We start from the raw sequence: 21,085 nt of genomic DNA, 5'->3' as shown, positions 1-21,085 counted from the left end.
CTGACTTCCCCACTAATTTATGACGGAGGCACCGCAGCATGACGGCCAACAGCCGAGAGTCTCCGGGCTTGGAGACCCAGCGGGGAGAAGTTCAGACTCTGCTGCGCGACAGACAGCTCCGAGCGGGAGACAGCTGGTGAGCGAGACAGACAGGAAGAGAAAGAGAAACAGGCATGGACAGAGACAAACTGTTAATGTCTCTCTGTCTCTGTCTGTCTGTCTGTCTGTCTGTCTGTCTCTGGCAACGAAAAACCTCAAACAGCAACTTCCGTTAATCACTGATGGTTTCATTTCATTAGCACCATAAAGTTCAAAGTTTGGAAACCCTCATCTGTGTGTGTGTGTGTGTGTGTGTGTGTGTGTATTCAGGTATGTCTTGGAGCGTCGCTGGTTTGAGCAGTGGAAGGAGTTTGTGGAGAAAGGAGATCAAAACTCGTTTCCTCCTGGACACATTGACAACAGCAAACTGTTTGAGGGTCAGACACACACACATTCACACACACACACACACACACAGACACACTTCTGATCCACAGCAGCACTGAAACTAGGTGTGTTTGAGGTAACTTAACCCTAAGTGAGTGATGTCAGAGGCTGCGTTAGAGCTCAGGTGAATCTCCAGTTGCTGATGAATGTCACACTTCAGCTGTCTGTTGTGCTGCAAATGTGGTGAACATTATGAAAGTCAGTGACCGGCAGGGGGCGCTGTGCTGTCAGATCTGGACTCCTACCACCTGAAGAAGCACCTGGTGGAGAACGAGGACTTTGTTCTGCTTCCAGCAGAGGCCTGGCACAAGCTGTGGTCCTGGTACGGCCTGGAGGACGGACAACCGCCGCTGGAGCGCAAAGTAAAGCACCATCAGCCGCCGGCGCTACGGCCAACAGCCTCCACCCTCCAGTTCAAATGTGTGTGTGTGTGTGTGTGTGTGTGTGTGTGTGTGTGTGTGTGTGTGTGTGTGTGTGTGTGTGTGTGTGTGTGTGTGTGTGTGTGTGTGTGTGTGTGTGTGTCTGTTAGGTGGTGGACCTTCCCAGCACTCTGAAGGTTGAAGTTTACCCCGTTGAGATTTTCCTCTGTCTCCATAGCAACATGGAGAAGGTCATCACTGCACAGTTCAGCCGTGTAGACAGCATACGTGAGTGTGTGTGTGTGTGTGAGTGTGTGTGTGAGTGTGTGTGTGTGTGTGTGTGTGTGTGTGTGTGTGTTAAGCACATTTGCATGTTAAACTGATTATCCTACGATTGGCAGTAACTCAGGAAAGATCGTAATCTGCACACGCATGACATCACATCAGTCAGTCATCTCTGCATGTGTTCCTCTGTGAGGACTGGGGATACAACATGTCAACACGTCACATGGGGAGGCGTGTTGAAATGCTGTGGACCCTGAACCCCTAAAAGCTGCATGGATGAATCTGCATCAGTGTGTGAGGTCCAGTTATTATTGTTATAGTGTGTGTGTGTGTGTGTGTGTGTGTAGAGTCCATTCAGAGGTGGATGTGTGATGCGTTCATGGTGCCTCCAGCTTCAGAAAGTCGTCTGTGGATGAAGAGTTTGGACAGCAGCTGTGAGCGGCTCAGGAACGTGAACGTCAGCGTGCTGGAGGCCTGCTTGAGCTCACACATGGTTAGCTCTGAAACTACTTCCTGTTTTCTGTGTTTACTGCTATCAGCAGTAAAAAGTCTTACTCAATTACGTGTGTGTGTGTGTCAGACTGTGATCATGGAGACAAGGGACGCTGATGGTACCTGGCCAAGCTCAAGACCACAAATCGCGTAAGACACACACACACACACACACACACACACACACACACACACACACACACACACACATGCTGTCCCACTCATTCAACTTCAGAAGTGAAACTGAAAGTGTGAGCAGTTAGCCCCTCCCCTTGACTTCAGTATGAGCAGTTAACCCCTCCCCTTCAGTGTGAGCAGTTAACCCCTCCCCTTCAGTGTGAGCAGTTAACCCCTCCCCTTCAGTGTGAGCAGTTAACCCCTCCCCTTGACTTCAGTGTGAGCAGTTAACCCCTCCCCTTCAGTGTGAGCAGTTAACCCCTCCCCTTCAGTGTGAGCAGTTAACCCCTCCCCTTCAGTGTGAGCCATCAGACCGCCCCAGATGAAGCTTTACTCTTGAGTTTGTAGCCGCAGTGATCTGTGCATCTTCAGTTTGTGAGTTATCACCAAAGTATGGACGTGGGCCCAAACCGTTACTTTACCATATTCAGCTTGAAACACACGAGCCGTTCACTATGCTGCCAGTGAGTGAGAGTCATTTCCTGCTGTGCACCGAGACTCCGAGACTCAGAGACTCGTGCACCATAATGGGACTTCAAATTTCAAATCACAGTTTGTCCAGATATCACAGATCTTCTGTTATTGGGGGAATCATGGTTGGAGCTAGGGTCAGGGTCGGGGTCAGGGTTGAAGAGATGCTAGAAGTGACATGCAGACTGATATCTTTCAGGAGGACCTCAGAGGAGGATCAGGACCTGTACCGAGGACATCCGGGAGTTTGTGGACTCACCAATCTGGGAAACACCTGCTTCATGAATTCTGCCCTGCAGGTCCACACACACACACACACACACACACACACACACACACACACACACACACACACACACACACACACACACACACACACATACACACACACACACACACACACACACACACACACACTCCACAACATGGTGCGTGACTCCAAGCTGCTAATGAATCCAATTCTAACTGTAGCCATGAAAAAAAACTATTTGGCCCTAAACTTACCAAATAAAGCAAACATGAAGAAGAATGAAGGCTCTTTCCCTAGCCCGGTGTGTTTCAACCTTTTTTGAGCCAAGGCACCTTTTTACATGCAAAACACCCTGAGGCGCACCACGCAAAGTTTTGTTGGGGGGGGGGGGGGGGCGGACACACACACACGTGTCGAAATTTGCGCTGCAATTGAACGCAACACTGTTGTTGTGGGGGGGGCGGGGCTCGCGGACTAATTAAGTGAAGTTGGATAATTTCCCACTGCACACCTGACCATCTCTCACCGCAGCACACCGGTTGAAAAACACTGCCCTAGAGTGTCTCTGTCCCTACAGTGTCTCTGTCCCTACAGTGTCCCTGATTATAGAGTGTCTCTGTCCCTACAGTGTCCCTGATTATAGAGTGTCTCTGTCCCTACAGTGTCTCTGTCCCTACAGTGTCCCTGATTATAGAGTGTCTCTGTCCCTACAGTGTCCCTGATTATAGAGTGTCTCTGTCCCTACAGTGTCCCTGATTATAGAGTGTCTCTGTCCCTACAGTGTCCCTGATTATAGAGTGTCTCTGTCCCTACAGTGCTTCTGTCCCTAGAGTGTCTCTGTCCCTAGGGTGTCTCTGTCCCTAGAGTGTCTCCGTCCCTAGAGTGTCTCTGTCCCTAGAGTGTCTCTGTTCCTAGTGTCTTTGATCCTAGAGTGTCTCTGTCCCTAGAGTGTCTCTGTTCCTAGAGTGTCTCTGTCTCTAGAGTGTCTCTGGCCTGTGTCTCTGGCCTAGAGTGTCTCTGGCCCTACAGTGTCTCTGTCCCTAGAGTGTCTCTGGCCCTACAGTGTCTCTGTCCCTACAGTGTCTCTGTCCCTAGAGTGTCTCTGGCCCTACAGTGTCTCTGTCCCTAGTGTCTCTGTCCCTAGTGTCTTTGTCCCTACAGTGTCTCTGGCCCTAGAGTGTCTCTGTCCCTAGAGTGTCTCTGTCCCTGGAGTGTTTCTGTCCCTACAGTGTCTCTGTCTCTAGAGTGTCTCTGGCCTGTGTCTCTGGCCTAGAGTGTCTCTGGCCCTACAGTGTCTCTGTCCCTAGAGTGTCTCTGGCCCTACAGTGTCTCTGTCCCTACAGTGTCTCTGTCCCTAGAGTGTCTCTGGCCCTACAGTGTCTCTGTCCCTAGTGTCTCTGTCCCTAGTGTCTTTGTCCCTACAGTGTCTCTGGCCCTAGAGTGTCTCTGTCCCTAGAGTGTCTCTGTCCCTGGAGTGTTTCTGTCCCTACAGTGTCTCTGTCCCTACAGTGTCCCTGATTATAGAGTGTCTCTGTCCCTACAGTGCTTCTGTCCCTAGAGTGTCTCTGTCCCTAGGGTGTCTCTGTCCCTAGAGTGTCTCTGTCCCTAGAGTGTCTCTGTCCCTAGAGTGTCTCTGTCCCTACAGTGTCTCTGTCTCTAGAGTGTCTCTGTTCCTAGTGTCTCTGTCCCTAGAGTGTCTCTGTCCCTAGAGTGTCTCTGTCCCTAGAGTGTCTCTGTTCCTAGAGTGTCTCTGTCTCTAGAGTGTCTCTGGCCTGTGTCTCTGGCCTAGAGTGTCTCTGGCCCTACAGTGTCTCTGTCCCTAGAGTGTCTCTGGCCCTACAGTGTCTCTGTCCCTAGAGTGTCTCTTTCCCTAGTGTCTCTGTCCCTAGTGTCTTTGTCCCTACAGTGTCTCTGGCCCTAGAGTGTCTCTGTCCCTAGAGTGTCTCTGATCCTAGAGTGTCTCTGATCCTAGAGTGTCTCTGATCCTAGAGTGTCTCTGTTCCCTAGTGTCTCTGTCCCTAGTGTCTTTGTCCCTACAGTGTCTCTGTCCCTAGTGTCTTTGTCCCTACAGTGTCTCTGGCCCTAGAGTGTCTCTGGCCCTAGAGTGTCTCTGTTCCCTAGTGTCTCTGTCCCGAGTGTCTTTGTCCCTACAGTGTCTCTGTCCCTAGAGTGTCTCTGTTCCCTAGTGTCTCTGTCCCTAGAGTGTCTCTGTTCCCTAGTGTCTCTGTCCCTAGTGTCTCTGTCCCTACAGTGTCTCTGGCCCTAGAGTGTCTCTTTCTCTGTAGTGTCATTGTCTCTGTTTCCTTGTTGTGTTTGTCTTCCTTACCTTCTCCTGTCTTCCAGTGTCCCGTCCCCGTCCCTTCAGTGTCCTCAATGTCTGTGTCTCTGTCCCCTCAGTGTCTCAGTAACACTCCTCCTCTGACGGATTACTTCCTGCGGAGCTGCTACATGGAGGAGTTGAACTTCTCCAACCCTCTGGGAATGAAGGGCGAGATCGCCGAGGCGTACGCCGACGTCCTCAAACAGATGTGGTCTGGAAGACATCAGTCTGTGGTCCCTCGAGTCTTTAAGGTACGAGTCTGTCCTCTGAATGAAGACATTGGGTCTCACAATGACTCTCAGGTAACTATTTCATTTTCACTTTCTTTGATTTCTTTGGTTTCCATTTGTAAGAAACAAAACTTATTTTCTTTGGTTAATGTAATTGGATTCAGATGAATGTTTGTGTCCGACCGGGAAACCAACAACCTCAATCAGCTGATGGTCTTCATGTAGATTTGACCCGCCAGCACTTTGTGATATAAACATGTTGAACCTTTGATGTTCAAACAGAAGGTTTAAAAATGATTTTGTGTGTGTGTGTGTGTGTGTGTGTGTGTGTGTGTGTGTGTGTGTGTGTGTGTGTGTGTGTGTGTGTGTGTGTGTGTGTGTGTGTGTGTGTGTGTGTGTGTGTGTCCAGACAAAGGTGGGTCACTTTGCGTCTCAGTTCCTGGGGTACCAGCAGCATGACAGCCAGGAGCTTCTGTCCTTCCTGTTGGACGGGCTGCACGAGGACCTGAACCGGGTCAAACACAAAGAGTACATCGAAGTGAGGGACGCCAACGGACGTCCAGACCGGGTAACCGCAAGCCGGGCTTCCCGTTTACGCTCGGGACGTCTGTACCGACCGTCTCACGTCTCCTTCATCTCTAACAGGAAGTGGCAGAGGAGGCGTGGCACAATCACTGCAGACGGAACGACTCGGTGATCGTCGACACGTTTCACGGTCTCTTCAAGTCCACGCTGGTCTGTCCTGAGTGCCACAGCATTTCTGTGACCTTTGACCCATTCTGCTACCTGAGTGTTCCACTTCCTGTCAGCAAGAACCGGGTCATGGAGGTCTTCTTCGTGTCTCTGGATCCCTACGCCAAACCTGTCCAGGTACACCTTCCTTTGTGTTGCTACAGATGTTGAGCAAGTATCAAAATAACAATAATGATGATACGTGTGTGTGTGTGTGTGTGTGTGTGTGTGTGTGTGTGTGTGTGTGTGTGTGTGTAGCATCGTGTTGTGGTTCCTAAAGCAGGAAAAGTGTCAGATCTTTGTTCTGCTCTGTCGGAGAACACCGACATCCCGGCCGTCCAGGTCAGTGTGTGTGTGTGTGTGTGTGTGTACACATGACTGATGGGAGGTCAGAAGGTTAACTGTGTGTGTGTGTGTGTGTGTGTTTCAGATGGTGGTTGCTGACGTGTTTAAACATCGGTTCTATAAGATCTACAGCGCTGATGAAGCTTTGAGCTGCATACTGGACAGAGACGACATCTTTGTGTACGACAACACAAACTCTCTGTTTACTGTATGATGGTGTGTGTGTGTGTGGGGGGGGGGGGTGATTTAGACTCCTCCCCCTCCATGGCTCCCTGAGGTCAAGGGGTCAAACCAGTCTGATGACAGACTGAAGACATGCAGACAGGACACTGAAACGTCATCAGGAAACACAGATGTTTGAAGGTGTGTGTGTGTGTGTGTGTGTGTGTGTGTGTGTGTGTGTGTGTGTGTGTGTGTGTGTGTGTGTGTGTGTGTAGGTACCAGCTGAGTGTCCAGCAGGGGGAGCCGGTGCTCCTGGCCGTGTATCTGAGGGAGCTGAGCTCAGCCTCCTCCTACAGGACGTCTCTGTTTGGACACCCGCTGATCCTCAACCTGCCCCCCACACACTGCAGCTCAGAGCAACTGTACCAGCTGATCTTACACAGACTGCTGTAAGAACACACACACACACACACACACACACACACACACAAATAGATTTCAGTTTTCTTAGACATTGACTTTCTCAAATCTGTGTGTGTGTGTGTGTGTGTGTGTGTGTGTGTGTGTGTGTGTGTGTGTGTGTGTGTGTGTGTGTGTGTGTGTGTGTGTGTAGGCGCTATGTGCAGCCTCCTGACCCTTCAGAGGAGCTGGAGGAGGAGGAGGAGGATGATGAAGAGGAGCAGTACAGGAGTCAGAGCAACGGCATCAGTGATGGTAACCATGACGACACTCTACACACCACGGCTCCATCTTCTCCTCATGTCTCTGCAGACCCCACAGTCAAGAACACAGACATGTTAGGTTCATGGACCTGAGGGCCCCCGAAGGTCTGGAGACGCCCCCACATGTCTGTCTGTCTGTGTCTCTCTGTCCATCTCTCTCTCTGTCTGTCTGTCTGTCTCCCTCTCTGTGTCTCTGTCTCTCTCTCCTTGTCTGTCTGTCTGTCTGTCTGTCTGTCTCTCTCTCTCTCTCTGTGTCTCTGTCTGTCTGTCTCTCTGTGTCTCTGTCCCTCTCTGTCTGTCTCTTTGATGATGTGATTGATTGATCAGAAACAGCCTGTGTTGTTTTTGTTTTGTTCTTCCAGATGAGGGGGGTGGAGACAGCGCTGGCTCCGCCCACTCAGAAAGCAGCTGTGAAAGACTGGGCTCCAGCCAATCAGACGGACACACTGTGACCGAGCTCTGCCCTCATCTCAACCACACATTGGCCTCACTGGCACCCAGCGACGAGGCGACCAATGAGAAGTCTCTGAACCTGACTGACTCCGCCTCCGTCTGCGACGCTGACCGGAGCACCGACAACACTGCTATCAGTGCTAACAATGCTAATGACGGCACAGACACCGGCCGCACCTCTGAACCTGCAGCAGACCTCTGGCCGCCCAGTGACATCACACAGGAAGACGGCAAATGGGGAGGGGCGTGTCCTCCCGGCCCAGAGGCCAATCAGCAGCCAGCCAAGAGGAAGTGGTGTCGTAAAAGGAGGAGGTGTTTGTTTTCTGTCGAGGCGGTGAACGCCAACGGGACCACAGAAAAGGGGGAGAGGGGGACAACTGGGACCTACAGCTGTGAGTCTATGTACACACGTATACACACACACACACACACACACACACACACACACACACACACACACACAAACTCACACACATCAATCTCTCTCTCTCTCTCTCTCTCTCTCTCTCTAGCTCAGTCTTATGTTGCTATTGACTGGGATCCTGAGATGAAAGTGAGATTCTACAATGAACAGGAGGCAGAGGTATCTGTCTGTGTGCCTTTCTGTCTGTCTGTGTGCCTGTGTGTGTGTGTGTGTGTGTGTGTGTGTGTGCCATAGCTGTAGAAATGTAAATGTAGTAAAGGTTTGATTGTAAAGTTGTGTGTAAATGAAGATTAACTTGAAGTCACTTGGCATAAATTCAAACCTTTACAAACGAGGTCATCAGAAGGGCAGCAGGCCGAACCAAAGCTTCCAGACTCAGTAGAGAGGCAACTCATAAGACTCGGGAGTCATAATGTCCCGGAGCTGAGCCTGACATGAATGTCCCGTGGCTCGGTTCAGCCTGAGGTCACTTCCTGTTAAAGGGTCTCTTTATTAGAGAGATGTTGTGTATGAATAAAGGTCATGCCAGGCTACGATACACAAAGTGGATTCAATCAAGCCTCTCAAGGTGAAAGGTGCTGAGTAATGTGACCTTTGACAAGGACAGACTGACGCCTCACGTCCTTGGCTTCTCTCACCCTTCAACTTCCTGTTCCTGCCAGAAATATGTGAAAGATCCCAGCATGGACGTGTGTGAGGAGCAGGACACACTCGGGCTGCACGACTGCATAAAGACCTTCACAACCAAGGAGACGCTGGAAGAGGACAACCCCTGGTAAGATAGACAGACAGACAGACAGAGACACGCAGACGGACAGAATGATTGAGTCTTTGACATGTGTCCTCCTCAGACTCACCTGAGAGGAGCTGATGTCCTCAGGTGAGTCTGAGGAGACGACTGAAGACGGGCAGAGACGCTTTGATAAAGGTGTGTGTGTGTGTAGGTATTGTCCAGTGTGTAAGAAGCACCAGTTGGCCAACAAGAAGCTGGACCTTTGGTCTCTGCCTGAGGTCCTCATCATTCACCTGAAGAGGTTCTCCTACAGCAGGTTCACCAGAGACAAACTGGACACCACCGTGGAATTCCCCCTACGGTGAGACACACACACACACACACTCAGTCAGGGAGAGACATGTGTGTATGTTTGTTTCGTGTGTTTGATATTGTCGTTGCAGCGGTTTGGACTTCTCAGACTTCCTCCTGAAGAAAGATCCAACCAATGAGGAGCCTCCGAGCCGCTATGACCTCATCGCCGTGTCTAATCACTATGGAGGACTCAGGGACGGACACTGTGAGTGTGACATTACAACTACATCCTAACCATCAGTCTAATAGACTAATACTCTCTCTCTCTCTGTGTGTGTGTGTGTGTGTGTGTGTGTGTGTGTGTGTGTGTGTGTGTGTGTGTGTGTGTGTGTGTGTGTGTGTGTGTGTGTGTGTGTGTGTGTGTGTGTGTGTGTGTGTGTGTGTGTGTGTGTGTGTGTGTGTAGACACCAGCTATGCTCAGAATAAAGATGACGGTCTGTGGTATTACTATGATGACAGTAAGGTGACAAATGCAAGAGAGGAGCAGATCATGGTCAGTGAAAACACACACACACACACACACACACACACACACACACACACACACACACACACACACACACACACACACACACACACACACAGGCTTCAGTGTGTCTCTCTGCCCTGTAGACCAACGCCGCCTACGTCCTGTTTTACCGTCGACAAGACAAAATAAGGAAACCAAGCGTGCTCGTCCCCGACACAAGCCCCGCCTGCTGACGACTTCACATCCTGTCACACAGAAGACGGCCAGATGAGTCTTCCCACATCACCATGGAAACGGACTGAACAAAGTGTTTTGTTTCTATTTTTAACAACTTTGCATTTCAAACACAATTGAAGTTCATGAGTTTCTAAAATTAAAATCAAAGCATCTTTGAATGTTGATAAAAGAATTGATCAGAAATTGAAATTAAGGTATGATCAATCCGGGATTGACTCTGTTAAGTCTAAATAAACTTCCACAACAGGTCGTCAGTCATACACACACTGCACTGCAATCATCTGCTGTTCTCTTTACACGTTAGAAAGCCTTTACTGTGAAGTCCACAGGAAGTGAGAGTAAGTAATCTTTGAACTATGAGGTTCATTAGGGGTCAGCTGGAAGTCGTGTTCTGTTCTGGCTCAGCCTGCAGGGTGTTATGGGTAATCACAGGTTTTATTTTTGAAGTGTCTGATTTTCCTTATTTATACAGTAAATGTGTAAATGTCGTGTTTAGATTGTATTTTTTCATTGAAGCTCTATTTTTACACTGCAAGTATCTTTACTTCTCTTTAGGGGAAACTTGGATTCTTTGGTCTTGCTGTCAAATACCAGATGAAAATATTTTATTGATCTTTGAATCTTTTGATATCAACTAATGATTGTTATGAATAAAGGATTATGTGACAAAGATTTGACAGAAAAGATTTAATTTAGTCTCCGATGTCCAGCTGAAACATTCGACTCTGTAAAAACCTTCAAGGACTTGAAGAGACAAAAAGTCGTCTTGGATAAAAGCACGATGAGAACCCTGAAATGTTCTTATAGAAGCTTTTGGCCTCAGAGTTTAGAACGTTCTGGATGTGAAGAAGCTTCCAAAGTTGAGGTCACTGGATATAAGCTCCTCCTCCACGTTCTCCAGAGCCCACTTATGTTCCACGATCTCCAGGGCCTCCCACTCGCTCTGAAACAGGCACACAGACATCACTTAGGGGTGTTTGGCGCTGAGGAAAGGGGCCGGCGGCGACGCTTCCACCTCAAAGATAACGGAAATACGACCATTTGCTTAACGTGCGTCGCAATGAGGAAGAGAAAGAATGTGTGTGTGCGCGTGTGCTTGGGTGTTTGTGTTATTGAGATATGATTCAGATTGGAAGTTTTAGTGATTCTTGTGTTCCTCAAAGTAAACTTATTTTACTGCAAGATGATTTAATGTTGGTCTGCTAAACTTGAGGTTTCACACTTGTTCCCTCTGAAACTGACTTGATCAAATTGTCTCGTTTATTTTTGTTGATTTCCAAATGCAGATTGCACTCCATCACTTTAACTCGAATAGAATAAGCACTTCTAAATGAAGACTTAACCCTATCAGTTGCTGTGGGATAACGCAGTTCCTTACTTTGTCTGTTTTCAAGATTTCATGATGAAAAACATTGAAATATTAAAGGTTTGGATATTTAATTTGGGGAAATTAATTGTTATATTTACTGAGTAATAAAAAACAAATCTGTAGATTAATTAATTAATCCTGAAAATAATCTGTAGACTAATCCCTTCTGAACTAATGTGTAGGTGCAGCCGAGCTCAGGAACACTGAACACTTTCCAGGGTCTCACCTTAAATGCCTTGTTGGGGTCAGGAGGCATCGCCATGGCAGCACCTGTCATCTGCTCCTGCATGATCCGTGATTGGTCAGCAGCTACAAGTAAATCAAAGTCGACACCAAATTTGTGATTTAATATTACTAACACATGTACGATTCATGAAACAAACAAATGAGACAGGGACCTTTGACCTTTGTCTTCTGTGTTGCTCCTTTTCAATCGTATGTCTCATGTCTTTTTAATTTGTCTTATTTGTCTTCTGCCATTTGTTGCACCATATCGTAGGCAATAAATGAGACATACCAATAAGAAAAACAATGAACGGAGGGAAACAAATGATCCAAGGCTCCACAAATGAGACAAAGAGTGACAGCAGAGAAATGAGACCTGGGACTGACCATTGTCTTGGCCCAGGATCAGGCTGTACATGCTCCTCAGTCCAAACACGTTGAGGAAGTACCAGGACGCCGAGCTCACCCTCCAAACACACACACACACAAGTCAAAGGTCGTCACCAATTATCACTTAGGATTATGATCACAATTTAAGAAGAAAGCAGGTGACATTCAGTCTGTCTGTCTCTCATGGTATCACAGACTTTGTTGGCCTCCTGAATGTGATCAGAGGGAGCTTGGTGACCTTTGACCCAAACCCCAGCTGACCCCTGTTGTGTTGTGGTTACCAGGAAGCGTCCAGTGACAGCAGGTCGATTCCTCTCTGTAACATGGGCTTAAACCTCAGCGTGAGAGGAAATGGAACTTTAGCTAAACAACAACAAACACACAATCAATAATGAAGCACTACATTGTAAACAATAATACATACAAACATTTACCACTGATGTGAGCAAACAGCTTCATAATCACTCACTGATGACGAAGCCAGAAAACGCCCAATTAATCCATCCGCCAATCAGAATCATCGGCAGCACGTTGGTCAGATTACCCTTCATCATGTCTGTCAGCATGCTGGAGTCTGTCACACATACACACTCACAGTATACTGTAGGTACAGACAGATACACACACACACACACGGGTACACACACGGGTACACACACCTGTCATGGGGTTTTTGGGGACCACCTTCCTCTTCACCGTTTTGAAGAATCCGCTCTCTGTGTTATTGAAGTAGTTCTTCCTCATGACAAACGACTGAACAAACAAACAAAAAAAAAACGGTTAATTTGCTAACACATACCTGTAACCAAACTCAGCCATGTTGCCGTGGAAATGTGCGCCCCTACCTGTCGGGGGAGGTACTTCCCGTTCTCTCGCAGGATGCGGCTGCGCAGAAGCACCTGACTGAACAAAATCATCATCATCATCATCACTTTCTAGCTCACTGTCCAGCAGGGGGCGCTGCCTGGCAGGTAATCTCACCTGTCAGAGATTTGCTCCGCCTCCACCTTCTTGTCACTGTGCAGCAGCTGGCTCACGTAGTGACGAATCATTCCCACCATGAAGGTGATGAAGACGATGGGCAGGACCACCCACACGCGGATACTGGCGTCCAATAAGAGTTCAGGACCCGCCATGGCGCCCAGCGAACAGAGAGACTCCGCCCCCTAACCTGCACGTGATTCTAGGGGATCCTCCCGGAAAGGTGACACTATTTTCCAAAGGAGCAGGGTAACCATAACAACAGAGTCATGACATGGTCAAATCAGACTAAGCCTCACATTCCTGAGGACCTTAGTGAAGACAGAAGCTCATCTTCATCAAAGCTTCAGTAAGACAAAGTTTATTAAGTTGAGATGTTAAACTTCCTCTACATTCATTTAAACATTAGGGTTCTTACTTTACACTTTCCATGTTTGCTGATGTATAAATATGAACAGAATATAACTCTTCTTCTTGACCGCCTCAGACTTAACAAATATACTTTTTCAATTTTCAAACTTAAATCCAATTGCACAACTAACAACCGGCTAGCTTAGCCTGCTAGCTTCCGTTTGATCTTTGAACTGTTGGCGATTCTCTCGCTTCACTCCGCTCCTTAAAGCTCACATACATGCGCACATACATGCGCACATACATGCGCACATACTTGCGCACATACTTGCGCGCAAACATGTATGAAATAAACCGAAACTCACCACATGTAACAGAACACACGCTGCCAGCAGCATAAACATCAGCGAAGAAGAAAGGCTTTTACTTCCGGGAGCCCGGACACGTGACTGAGCTCAATTTAAAAGAGAATCAATTAATTTACCCTATACTTGTTATCATCCCACACAAATATTAAAACCAATACGAACCAATATGATTAAAATAAATTTAATCAAAACGGTAATGGTTAAAAAAATGTGTGTGTGTGTGTGTGTGTTGAGAGTGAGGGAGTGTGTGTGTGAGAGAGAGTGTGTGTGTGTGTGTCTGTGTGTGAGAGAGAGAGAGAGTGTGTGTGTGTAAGAGAGTGAGTGAGTGTGTGTGGGAGTGAGTGAGTGAGTGAGTGTGTGTGTGTGTGTTTGAGAAAAAGTGAGGGAGTGTTTGTGTGAGTGAGTGTGTGTGTGTGTGTGAGAGAGAGAGAGTGAGTGAGTGAGTGACTGTCTGTGTGAGAGAGTGAGTGTGAGCGTGTGTTTGTGTGTGTGTGAGTGATTGTGTGCGTGCGTGCGTGCGTGCGTGCGTGCGTGCGTGTGTGTGTTTGTGTGTGTGAGTGAGTGTGTGTTGTAAATAAACAGGAACCATCTTTTCAACAACATGATCAGATTTTTATCTTTGAAAGCCATAAATATTTCCACTTTGTCATATCTCTGTTATCTCAGAAAAGCACATGTCATATATTTTATATACACACAAAAAATAACACAAGTGTTAAAATAATGTTGTCTCTTTAACGCTGTTCTGGTACAATTTTACAAAGTCTCTCCCGTCTGTCTTTGCTCTATAAACAGGAAGTCACATCAAACTGTGAAGCAGATGTGATGTGCTTTTATTTTGAAACATCACATCTGTTCACTACTTGCTGTAAAAGCAGCAAACATATGTTTCCTAAATCTGTGAGTTTATGTACATTCATGTTAATTATTCACTTTTCACTGATCGTAGAATCAGCAGCTCATGCAGACAAGACCACAAAAATATAATTTAAGTCAGTAAACATTCCAATGATTTCCATGTTTGAGCTCAATTAATACAGATCACACGCACGCACGCACGCACGCACGCACGCACGCACGCACGCACGCACGCACGCACGCACGCACGCACGCATGCACACTGTGTGCACTAACACTATATTCTTCTGAGCTGTTTTATTATGACATCAAACAGGATCACACATGTACTTTATGAAAGAAATGATAAATATTTGTTTGTATTTTTACCATAAATTAGCTTTTTAGCTGCTCACTCAACTGTCAGATGATAAAATACTCATTATTATCATTTCATCAGTTTTATCATCTTATTTCTGTCTTACTTGATTTTGAATAGAAATGAACCAAGATCAATATGGAAATTGATCGTACAAATAAAAAATCAAGTTGATTTATGATCAATGCGTTAACATTTAGAATATAAACAAAAAACTTTCTGTGTGTGTGTGTGTGCAAAACACTGTAAAAATATCAGATGTACTGTTGTTGAACAAACATTCATCATAAACTCACAGCAAAATAAAAACATCCACATGGTCCAGATGTACATTATGTTATGTTCTTATGTTAGCAGAAGCTTGTCAAACATTAATACTGTTTGTATATGAGAAGCATGCTCGTAACACTCAGAGAGTTCTTCAGGTTAAAAAGATTACAGGACCCACAGTGGTTCCCTGAGGAACACCAGGATCTTGATATCCATGGAGACAGGAACACACCAAGCTTCTTCAAAGTGTTTATGGGGAACCCTGGTGTTTAAATCTCAGCCCAACCCCCTTTAGGCTGATAAATGTTTTAAAGGTGGTGATGTGAAAGCAGTTAACAGGTTTATTTCTCATCTGAAACAAGTGATCAGCTGGTGAGATAGTTCCTTAGGACAGTGCAGGCATCCTGCCCATCATCCAGCTATTACACTGAAAAAAAAACAGGATTAACATGAACAATGCACACCAGGTCCTGGTCCTGGTTTGGTTTCTCTCAGTCATTGTTGGATGACGGAGAAGAAAAAAGAGTGTTTTCAGCTTCACATTTGATTAATACAATGAATACATTTTTGTATTGTCTCGACGGGAGTTTTCTGTCCAAACTGTTTACACTTTGACTTCCTGCAGCAGGGACACACACAAGTCAGTAAATTCTTAAATATGGTAGGTTTCCGTAAAATTGACCATTTAACATGTAAAGAAGATTGATTACCACTTCAATATTGACGACCACACAAACGTCCATATGTGCTGATAATACTGTCCCCTAGTGTACACGGGATGTAGAGACTTTTCCTGCTCCCATCTGCAGTGACATCATTACCTCTGCTTTACCCATGTAAACACTACATATCCCAGAATGCACCCTGTTTGGAACTCTTCAGTATAATCTCCTCGTCTGGCAACTTAGGTGGCGTTCCGAAGCTCTCGATTGATTCCTCGCTCACATCTTTTCCTTGGATCTTAGTCACAAACACTTCCCAACACAAGGAAAAGACGTGAGGACACAGGAAGTGAGGGCACAGGAAATAAGGAACGACAGCTGCATTGAACATACAGACTGACCTGAGTCAACATTCCACAATCATACCATCAATGATTCATTGTCTGAATATATTATTAATCAATCGTCACAGCTGATCAGCTGTGGTTTATGATCAACAGATTGACCTTCATCATTTGTGAAAGCACAATATTCAAGATTTTCATTAAAGCTATCGGTGGATTTAATAAGTTTGTTGTATATATGTATGAGTATATAATGAAAATCATGTCACAGCTGATTGACTTTGGAGGCATGGACACATTTTCAGAGAAATACAGGTGATTTATGTTGAAATGCACAGAGCAGAACACAGCACCCCCTGCTGGCATGAACGCTTAGCTCCTCCCATTTGAGTTTTGATGGCTCATCACTTGACTCCGCCCTCCATGTTGGGTTTAAAACGACACGCTGACCATGTGCCAGTTTGTGTTTAGCTGCGCAGGAAGTGGACATGAAAATAACACAGACTGAATAACTTCCTGTTTCCCACGCTCCTCCTCTTCACCAGCTGGGTGTGCTGTTGCATCGGGGCCTGGCCTTCTCCCCTCCTCATCCTTCTCACTCTCATCCCCCAGTGGCTTGCTGTGGGGGGCTGGCAGACCATCCCTCCCCTCCTCCTCACACGACCGTGCTGATCCGGTTGACGGGCTTTGATTTGGAGATGCCCCCTTGTCCTGAACCTGTTCCCCCTCCTACCAGGTGTGGGGATAATGGAGAGGCTGATGGGGGAGGTAAGGGTGAGTGCGGGGGAGGAGGAGGGATGGAGGAGAGGGGGGTAAACTGGGGTACGTATGGCTGTGGGCATGTCTGTGTGACCAGACGTGCAGAGGGTGTTTGGGGTGGGGGTATATTGAAGATGAAGTGGGTGGAGGGGGAGGCGGAGGGGGAGGGGCTTAGTGGGGAGTGTGTGTGCACACCATGGTTGTGAGCATGTGTGTAGGCGTGTGGGTGGGGCTGAGAGTGCGAGATGGTCAAGGGGAGCTTGGCAGTGGCGCCCGGTCGGGCACCTGCCATTGGTTGCGAACGGAAGGGTCTGTGTGGAGTGGTGGGGGTGATGGGTGAGTGAGGGGACAGTGGAGGGGGCGTGGTGGTGTATCGGGTGTGGTGGGCGGAGCCATGCTGCACCCTCTGATGTTGCTGGGGATAGGAGGGAACACAGGCAGGCGGCCCCTGCCACCGTGGGACAGAGACCCTGTGCGAGAGGCCGTGGTGGGGTGGGATGTTCTGTACGTGGTAACGGTGATGGTGGTGGTAGGGAGGAGGCGGGGTTTGCTGGTGACCAGTTACTTGGCCCCCTCCACTGTTGCTGTGGCAATACTGAGCGTGCAAAGCTTGCAGCTTGGATGGGGCCAAGCCCGAACTTCCTCCCGAGTCGGACAGGCTGAGGTTGGCTGAGGGTGAGAGGCATGGTGAGGGAGATGAGGGCTGGGGCATGGGTGGCGCAGGGGCAGGGTAGTGGGGGGGTGATGAGATCATCAGGGGACTGGGGGGGCCCTGTGTCAAAGGCGATGTCATTGCCAAGGGGCCAGGAACTTTGCCTCTGCGGCTGCCGAAAAAGTTCCCCAATAGCCCCCCCCCACCTGCCATCCCTCCTCCTCCCCCAACCCCTCCCCCACTGGTGAAGGGGGGGGCAGCGACCCCCTCCTGGTTGTGACAGAGCCCCGGCCCACCCCCCATCCCTGTACCGGGGCTCTGAGAAGGGCGGTGCGGCCGATAAACTGCCGGAGATGAAGGAGCCATGACGGTGCTGAAAGTAGGACCTGCGACAGGCAGGGGGCGCTGGTGAGGCCGAGGGTTGCTGATGATTGAACCCTAAGGGGGATGAACAAAGCTTCATTTAATGGACCATCTGCATTTATGAAGCCACGTTGACTAAATTTAAACCCAAAAATCCAAAACTGCTTTGGCACATGACAGCAGCTGTATTCTGGCACGTGATTGGTCGATTGATAAGTGACCCAAAGAAATGTCCCACATCTTTCTTGATCTCTATGGCCATAAAGCGGTGTATAAAAACTATGTAAACATGGGCTGTCTTCACTCCCTGTAAGAGATGTGTTTGTCCTTATTGGCTACAGACATCTGGGTCACAGGCTCATAATTCATTTATTATGTAATTTACGATGAGATCACCTGTGTGAGGTGCAGTGAGACATCATGTTAACAAACAACACTTACCTCGATGGTACTGTCCAGTGAGCCCACACTGTTTCTGCGACCTCGCTTTCCTGTCAGCCAATCAGAGTGAGGCAACATTAACCAACAGTAAACACACGAAGTTCCCGCAGTGTCCAGCAGAGGGACTCAGAGCCAATAATAGTGTGACATCACTGAATAACAATAGGATTTTGTTAATTTCATCTCCGCTCACCACTGTCTGTCAGGTCTCTGAGAGACGAGCTCAGCGCTGTGCGCTTCAGTCCGTCCACCGAGGTGAACGAGTCATCCAGGCTCCGCCTACCCACAGTGCCGTTCATCGCCTCGCTCACCGCTGCAGCACCGGCCCCGCCCACCGGCACCTCCCCTCCGCTTCTCCCTCCAACCAACAGCCCGGGACGAATCCCCCCTTTCTGCTTCTCCAGCTCGGCTGAACGAGGGATAGAAAGACGGAGGGATGAGAGATACGTACATGGATGAAGTGAAAGAGTGACGGAAAGATAGAAAGATGAACAGAAAGAGTGATAAAGGAAGATGGATGAAGAAAAAAAAAGAGAAGAAAGAGGGATGCAAGATAGAAATGTAAGAGATTATGAAGAGATAGAGGGTGAGATGGGAGAAAGACTAAGAGATGAAGAGATAGAAAGATGACAGAAGAATGAGGATAATGATGAAGAGACAGAAAAATGGAGCAATACAGGGGGTGAAAAGAAAGAGGATAAGAATAAATAGAGAATGTGATGAATGAGAAAGAGATAGAGTGAAAGAAACATGAGGTTGTATCTCAAGGATAAACTGATCAATAACATTTATTAATTAGACCCATTCATTAATCACATTTGGATCAATTATCAATATCCACTGTTACTTCTATGACTAGTTCTGTTGCTACAGCTCACAGATCATCACTGTGAGTGTTAGTTTGGGGTGAGTGGTTAGGGGTTAGGTCCTGAAGGACAGGATGGTTGGAGAAGTAGATGGGAAGGTGTCACAGTCAGATCTGCTGTCAACACGGCTCCTTGAGATTTTTATAACAACTCTATAAGGAGGAGCCATCTTCAGTGTGGCTGACAGCAACAGTTCCCCAGCTGTGGTAACCATGGTTGGGGGGAGGTGTCGTGGCTTTATGAGAACACCAGGACCATGTCCCCGTCCTACCCAACAGGGTGTGGGTGTGATTGCTTCTATGTGTAGCTGAGCTTTAACAGTGTAAGTCGCGAGTAGTCTTACACTCCAGCCTGTACTTATCTTCGTCCTGGACCTCAGCGATGCTCTCTCGGAGGTCGGAGGTAAATCGAGCTCGGTCGTGCTGACTCGGCGCCGTGAAGACGATCAGTTGCTTCCTCTCTGCTCCGTGGTTGGCTGAGCTCAGTCTGATACCGTGAGGGTAGTCTGAGGACAGCACGCACGCACACGCACGCTCGTGCGCACACACACACACACACACACACACACATACACACACACACACACACACACACACAGAATGACCTGTGACCTCTCTGCTGCTGTACCAAATACAGGCTGTGTCTCATTTCATGGCTGCAGCCTTGACGATCGCGACCTTTCAAGACATTGTGGGCTGTGTCCTGCAGAGGGCAGAAGGTTGCAGACTAAGAGCTAGTAAAGGCTTAACCCTTATCCAGCGTCATACATGTTCTCATATAATCACATGTATGTGGACCAAATTTAGTTTAATCAAATCTCAGCTAGAAGATGATTTGGAGCTTAAATTCCCATTTATTCATCATTACAGTATACAAAGTTTCCTCTTCTGCTCTCACCCTTTCTATTGGGATGTTAAAGCTTTTATTTTGAAAAGTACACACTGATTCCTTAAAAAAATGAATTTTACAATCAACCTGATTGTTTCCAATAATAAAAATATTGAGCTCATATAACTTAAAACAATAGACAATAGATTCAAATACAAAATATAATATAAAATATACTCAAACTTTATTTATGTTCTGTACGACATTTGTGTCATTTTTATGTTGTGATACCCTGATGATGTTCCTGTATATGCTGTTTTACACACATCCTTCCTTTATGGTCTTTATTGTGTCAGAAATAAAAATATGAATATACACACACACTGCAGAAAATGTTCTGGAAAGACGAAGGAGGAAACGAGAGACGAGTCGCGTTTTTAGTATAATGTTGATTTAAAACGTCAGCCGTCTAAAATGTGACACAGCCTGCATGACCTCAGGACAGGAGACATTTCAAAGTAAAAGACCAAGAAACTACTTCATTAATGTGCACACGAACACAAAACACCAGGTGTGTGTGTATGTGTGTGTGTGTGTGCGTGTCCATGTAAGTGTGTGTGTGTGTGTGTCCGCGTGTGTTAGTGTGTGTGTGTGTCTGTCGGTGTTACTGTGTGTCTGTGTGTGTGTGTGTGTGTGTGGAGGACCTGCTGACTGTGGGGTATAAATAGAAAAAAGACCAACTGTGAGAGAGAGAAGCTTACAAATGAAATAGAGGCTGAGACAGATGGAGGGAGCAGATGGATGAGCGAGAGAGAGACAGAGGGAGAGAAAGAGAAACAGAGATAGATAGATAGCGAGAGAGAGAGAGAGAGAGAGACAGACAGACAGACAGACAGACAGACAGACAGACAGAGGGAGAGAGAGAAAGAGACAAAAAGAGCAAGACAGACGAAGAGAGAGAGAGAGAAAGAGAGAGAGAGAGAGAGAGAGAGGGGGGGGGGGGCTTACAGGTATTCTGGAAGGTGTGGACCTGCATGTCCACCAGGGGAAAGGATTGTCTGAAAGTGTATGTCACTGATGTTTTCTTCTTCTGGAAAATTTTGGTAACCTGAGGAAGCGAAGGAGTATGAGACAGAGAGAGGAGACATGGAGTGAAGAGAGGAAGAAGGAGAATGAAATAAAAAACATCAGGGACGGGGACATTACTGATGTTACAGACACATCAGATTAATGAATCAGAACAAACTCATCAGTTTCATGAATCAGATTTTAGGTTGGACCAGCGAGCCAGGTTATCAG

General features: G+C 47.3%; 3 protein-coding genes across 4 annotated transcripts in view; 1 reads left to right on the top strand and 2 right to left on the bottom strand.

Annotated features, from left to right (window-relative positions):
- The first annotated feature begins 6 nt into the window (after positions 1–6).
- Positions 7–10,373, top strand: usp11 (ubiquitin specific peptidase 11). Of its 2 annotated transcripts, none has more exons than XM_076137415.1 (21): positions 7–136; positions 370–476; positions 718–848; positions 1,016–1,133; positions 1,478–1,623; positions 1,711–1,772; positions 2,470–2,569; positions 4,918–5,091; positions 5,480–5,638; positions 5,716–5,940; positions 6,061–6,144; positions 6,233–6,327; positions 6,585–6,758; positions 6,923–7,023; positions 7,394–7,876; positions 7,997–8,067; positions 8,571–8,683; positions 8,853–9,002; positions 9,085–9,200; positions 9,400–9,488; positions 9,608–10,373. In XM_076137415.1, the coding sequence occupies exons 1-21, from the start codon at positions 39–41 to the stop codon at positions 9,695–9,697; spliced, it is 2,886 nt and encodes a 961-aa protein (XP_075993530.1). In that variant the 5' UTR covers positions 7–38; the 3' UTR covers positions 9,698–10,373. The 2 variants fall into 2 exon arrangements, with proteins under 2 accessions (XP_075993530.1, XP_075993529.1); XM_076137414.1 differs by having other exon boundaries at positions 5,480–5,644.
- Positions 10,374–13,461, bottom strand: LOC142988299 (ER membrane protein complex subunit 3). The gene is made up of 9 exons (XM_076137418.1): positions 13,383–13,461; positions 12,667–12,895; positions 12,531–12,588; positions 12,345–12,438; positions 12,155–12,259; positions 11,967–12,048; positions 11,683–11,762; positions 11,297–11,379; positions 10,374–10,644 (listed from the first exon to the last, which is right to left on the bottom strand). The coding sequence occupies exons 2-9, from the start codon at positions 12,819–12,821 to the stop codon at positions 10,528–10,530; spliced, it is 774 nt and encodes a 257-aa protein (XP_075993533.1). The 5' UTR covers positions 12,822–12,895; positions 13,383–13,461; the 3' UTR covers positions 10,374–10,527.
- Positions 13,462–14,471: 1,010 nt separating this feature from the next.
- LOC142988306 (IQ motif and SEC7 domain-containing protein 1-like) overlaps positions 14,472–21,085 on the bottom strand; it is a 17,990-nt gene continuing 11,376 nt past the window's right edge. The window contains exons 13-17 of the mRNA XM_076137426.1: positions 20,795–20,894; positions 19,302–19,463; positions 18,286–18,501; positions 18,093–18,142; positions 14,472–17,726 (exon numbers count right to left, since the gene is read on the bottom strand). Coding sequence (XP_075993541.1) covers positions 16,533–17,726; positions 18,093–18,142; positions 18,286–18,501; positions 19,302–19,463; positions 20,795–20,894 — 1,722 coding nt within the window. The 3' untranslated portion in view covers positions 14,472–16,532. The remainder of the gene's footprint in view (positions 17,727–18,092; positions 18,143–18,285; positions 18,502–19,301; positions 19,464–20,794; positions 20,895–21,085) is intronic.

Source organism: Genypterus blacodes, unplaced genomic scaffold (genome assembly GCF_046128005.1).
Source record: "Genypterus blacodes isolate CSIRO-AG114 ecotype Tasmania unplaced genomic scaffold, CSIRO-AGI_Gbla_v1 ptg000310l_1, whole genome shotgun sequence".
Classification (NCBI taxonomy): Eukaryota; Metazoa; Chordata; class Actinopteri; order Ophidiiformes; family Ophidiidae; genus Genypterus; species Genypterus blacodes.
Note: the sequence above shows the minus strand (reverse complement) of the source record. Positions and strands in the feature narration are given on the sequence as shown.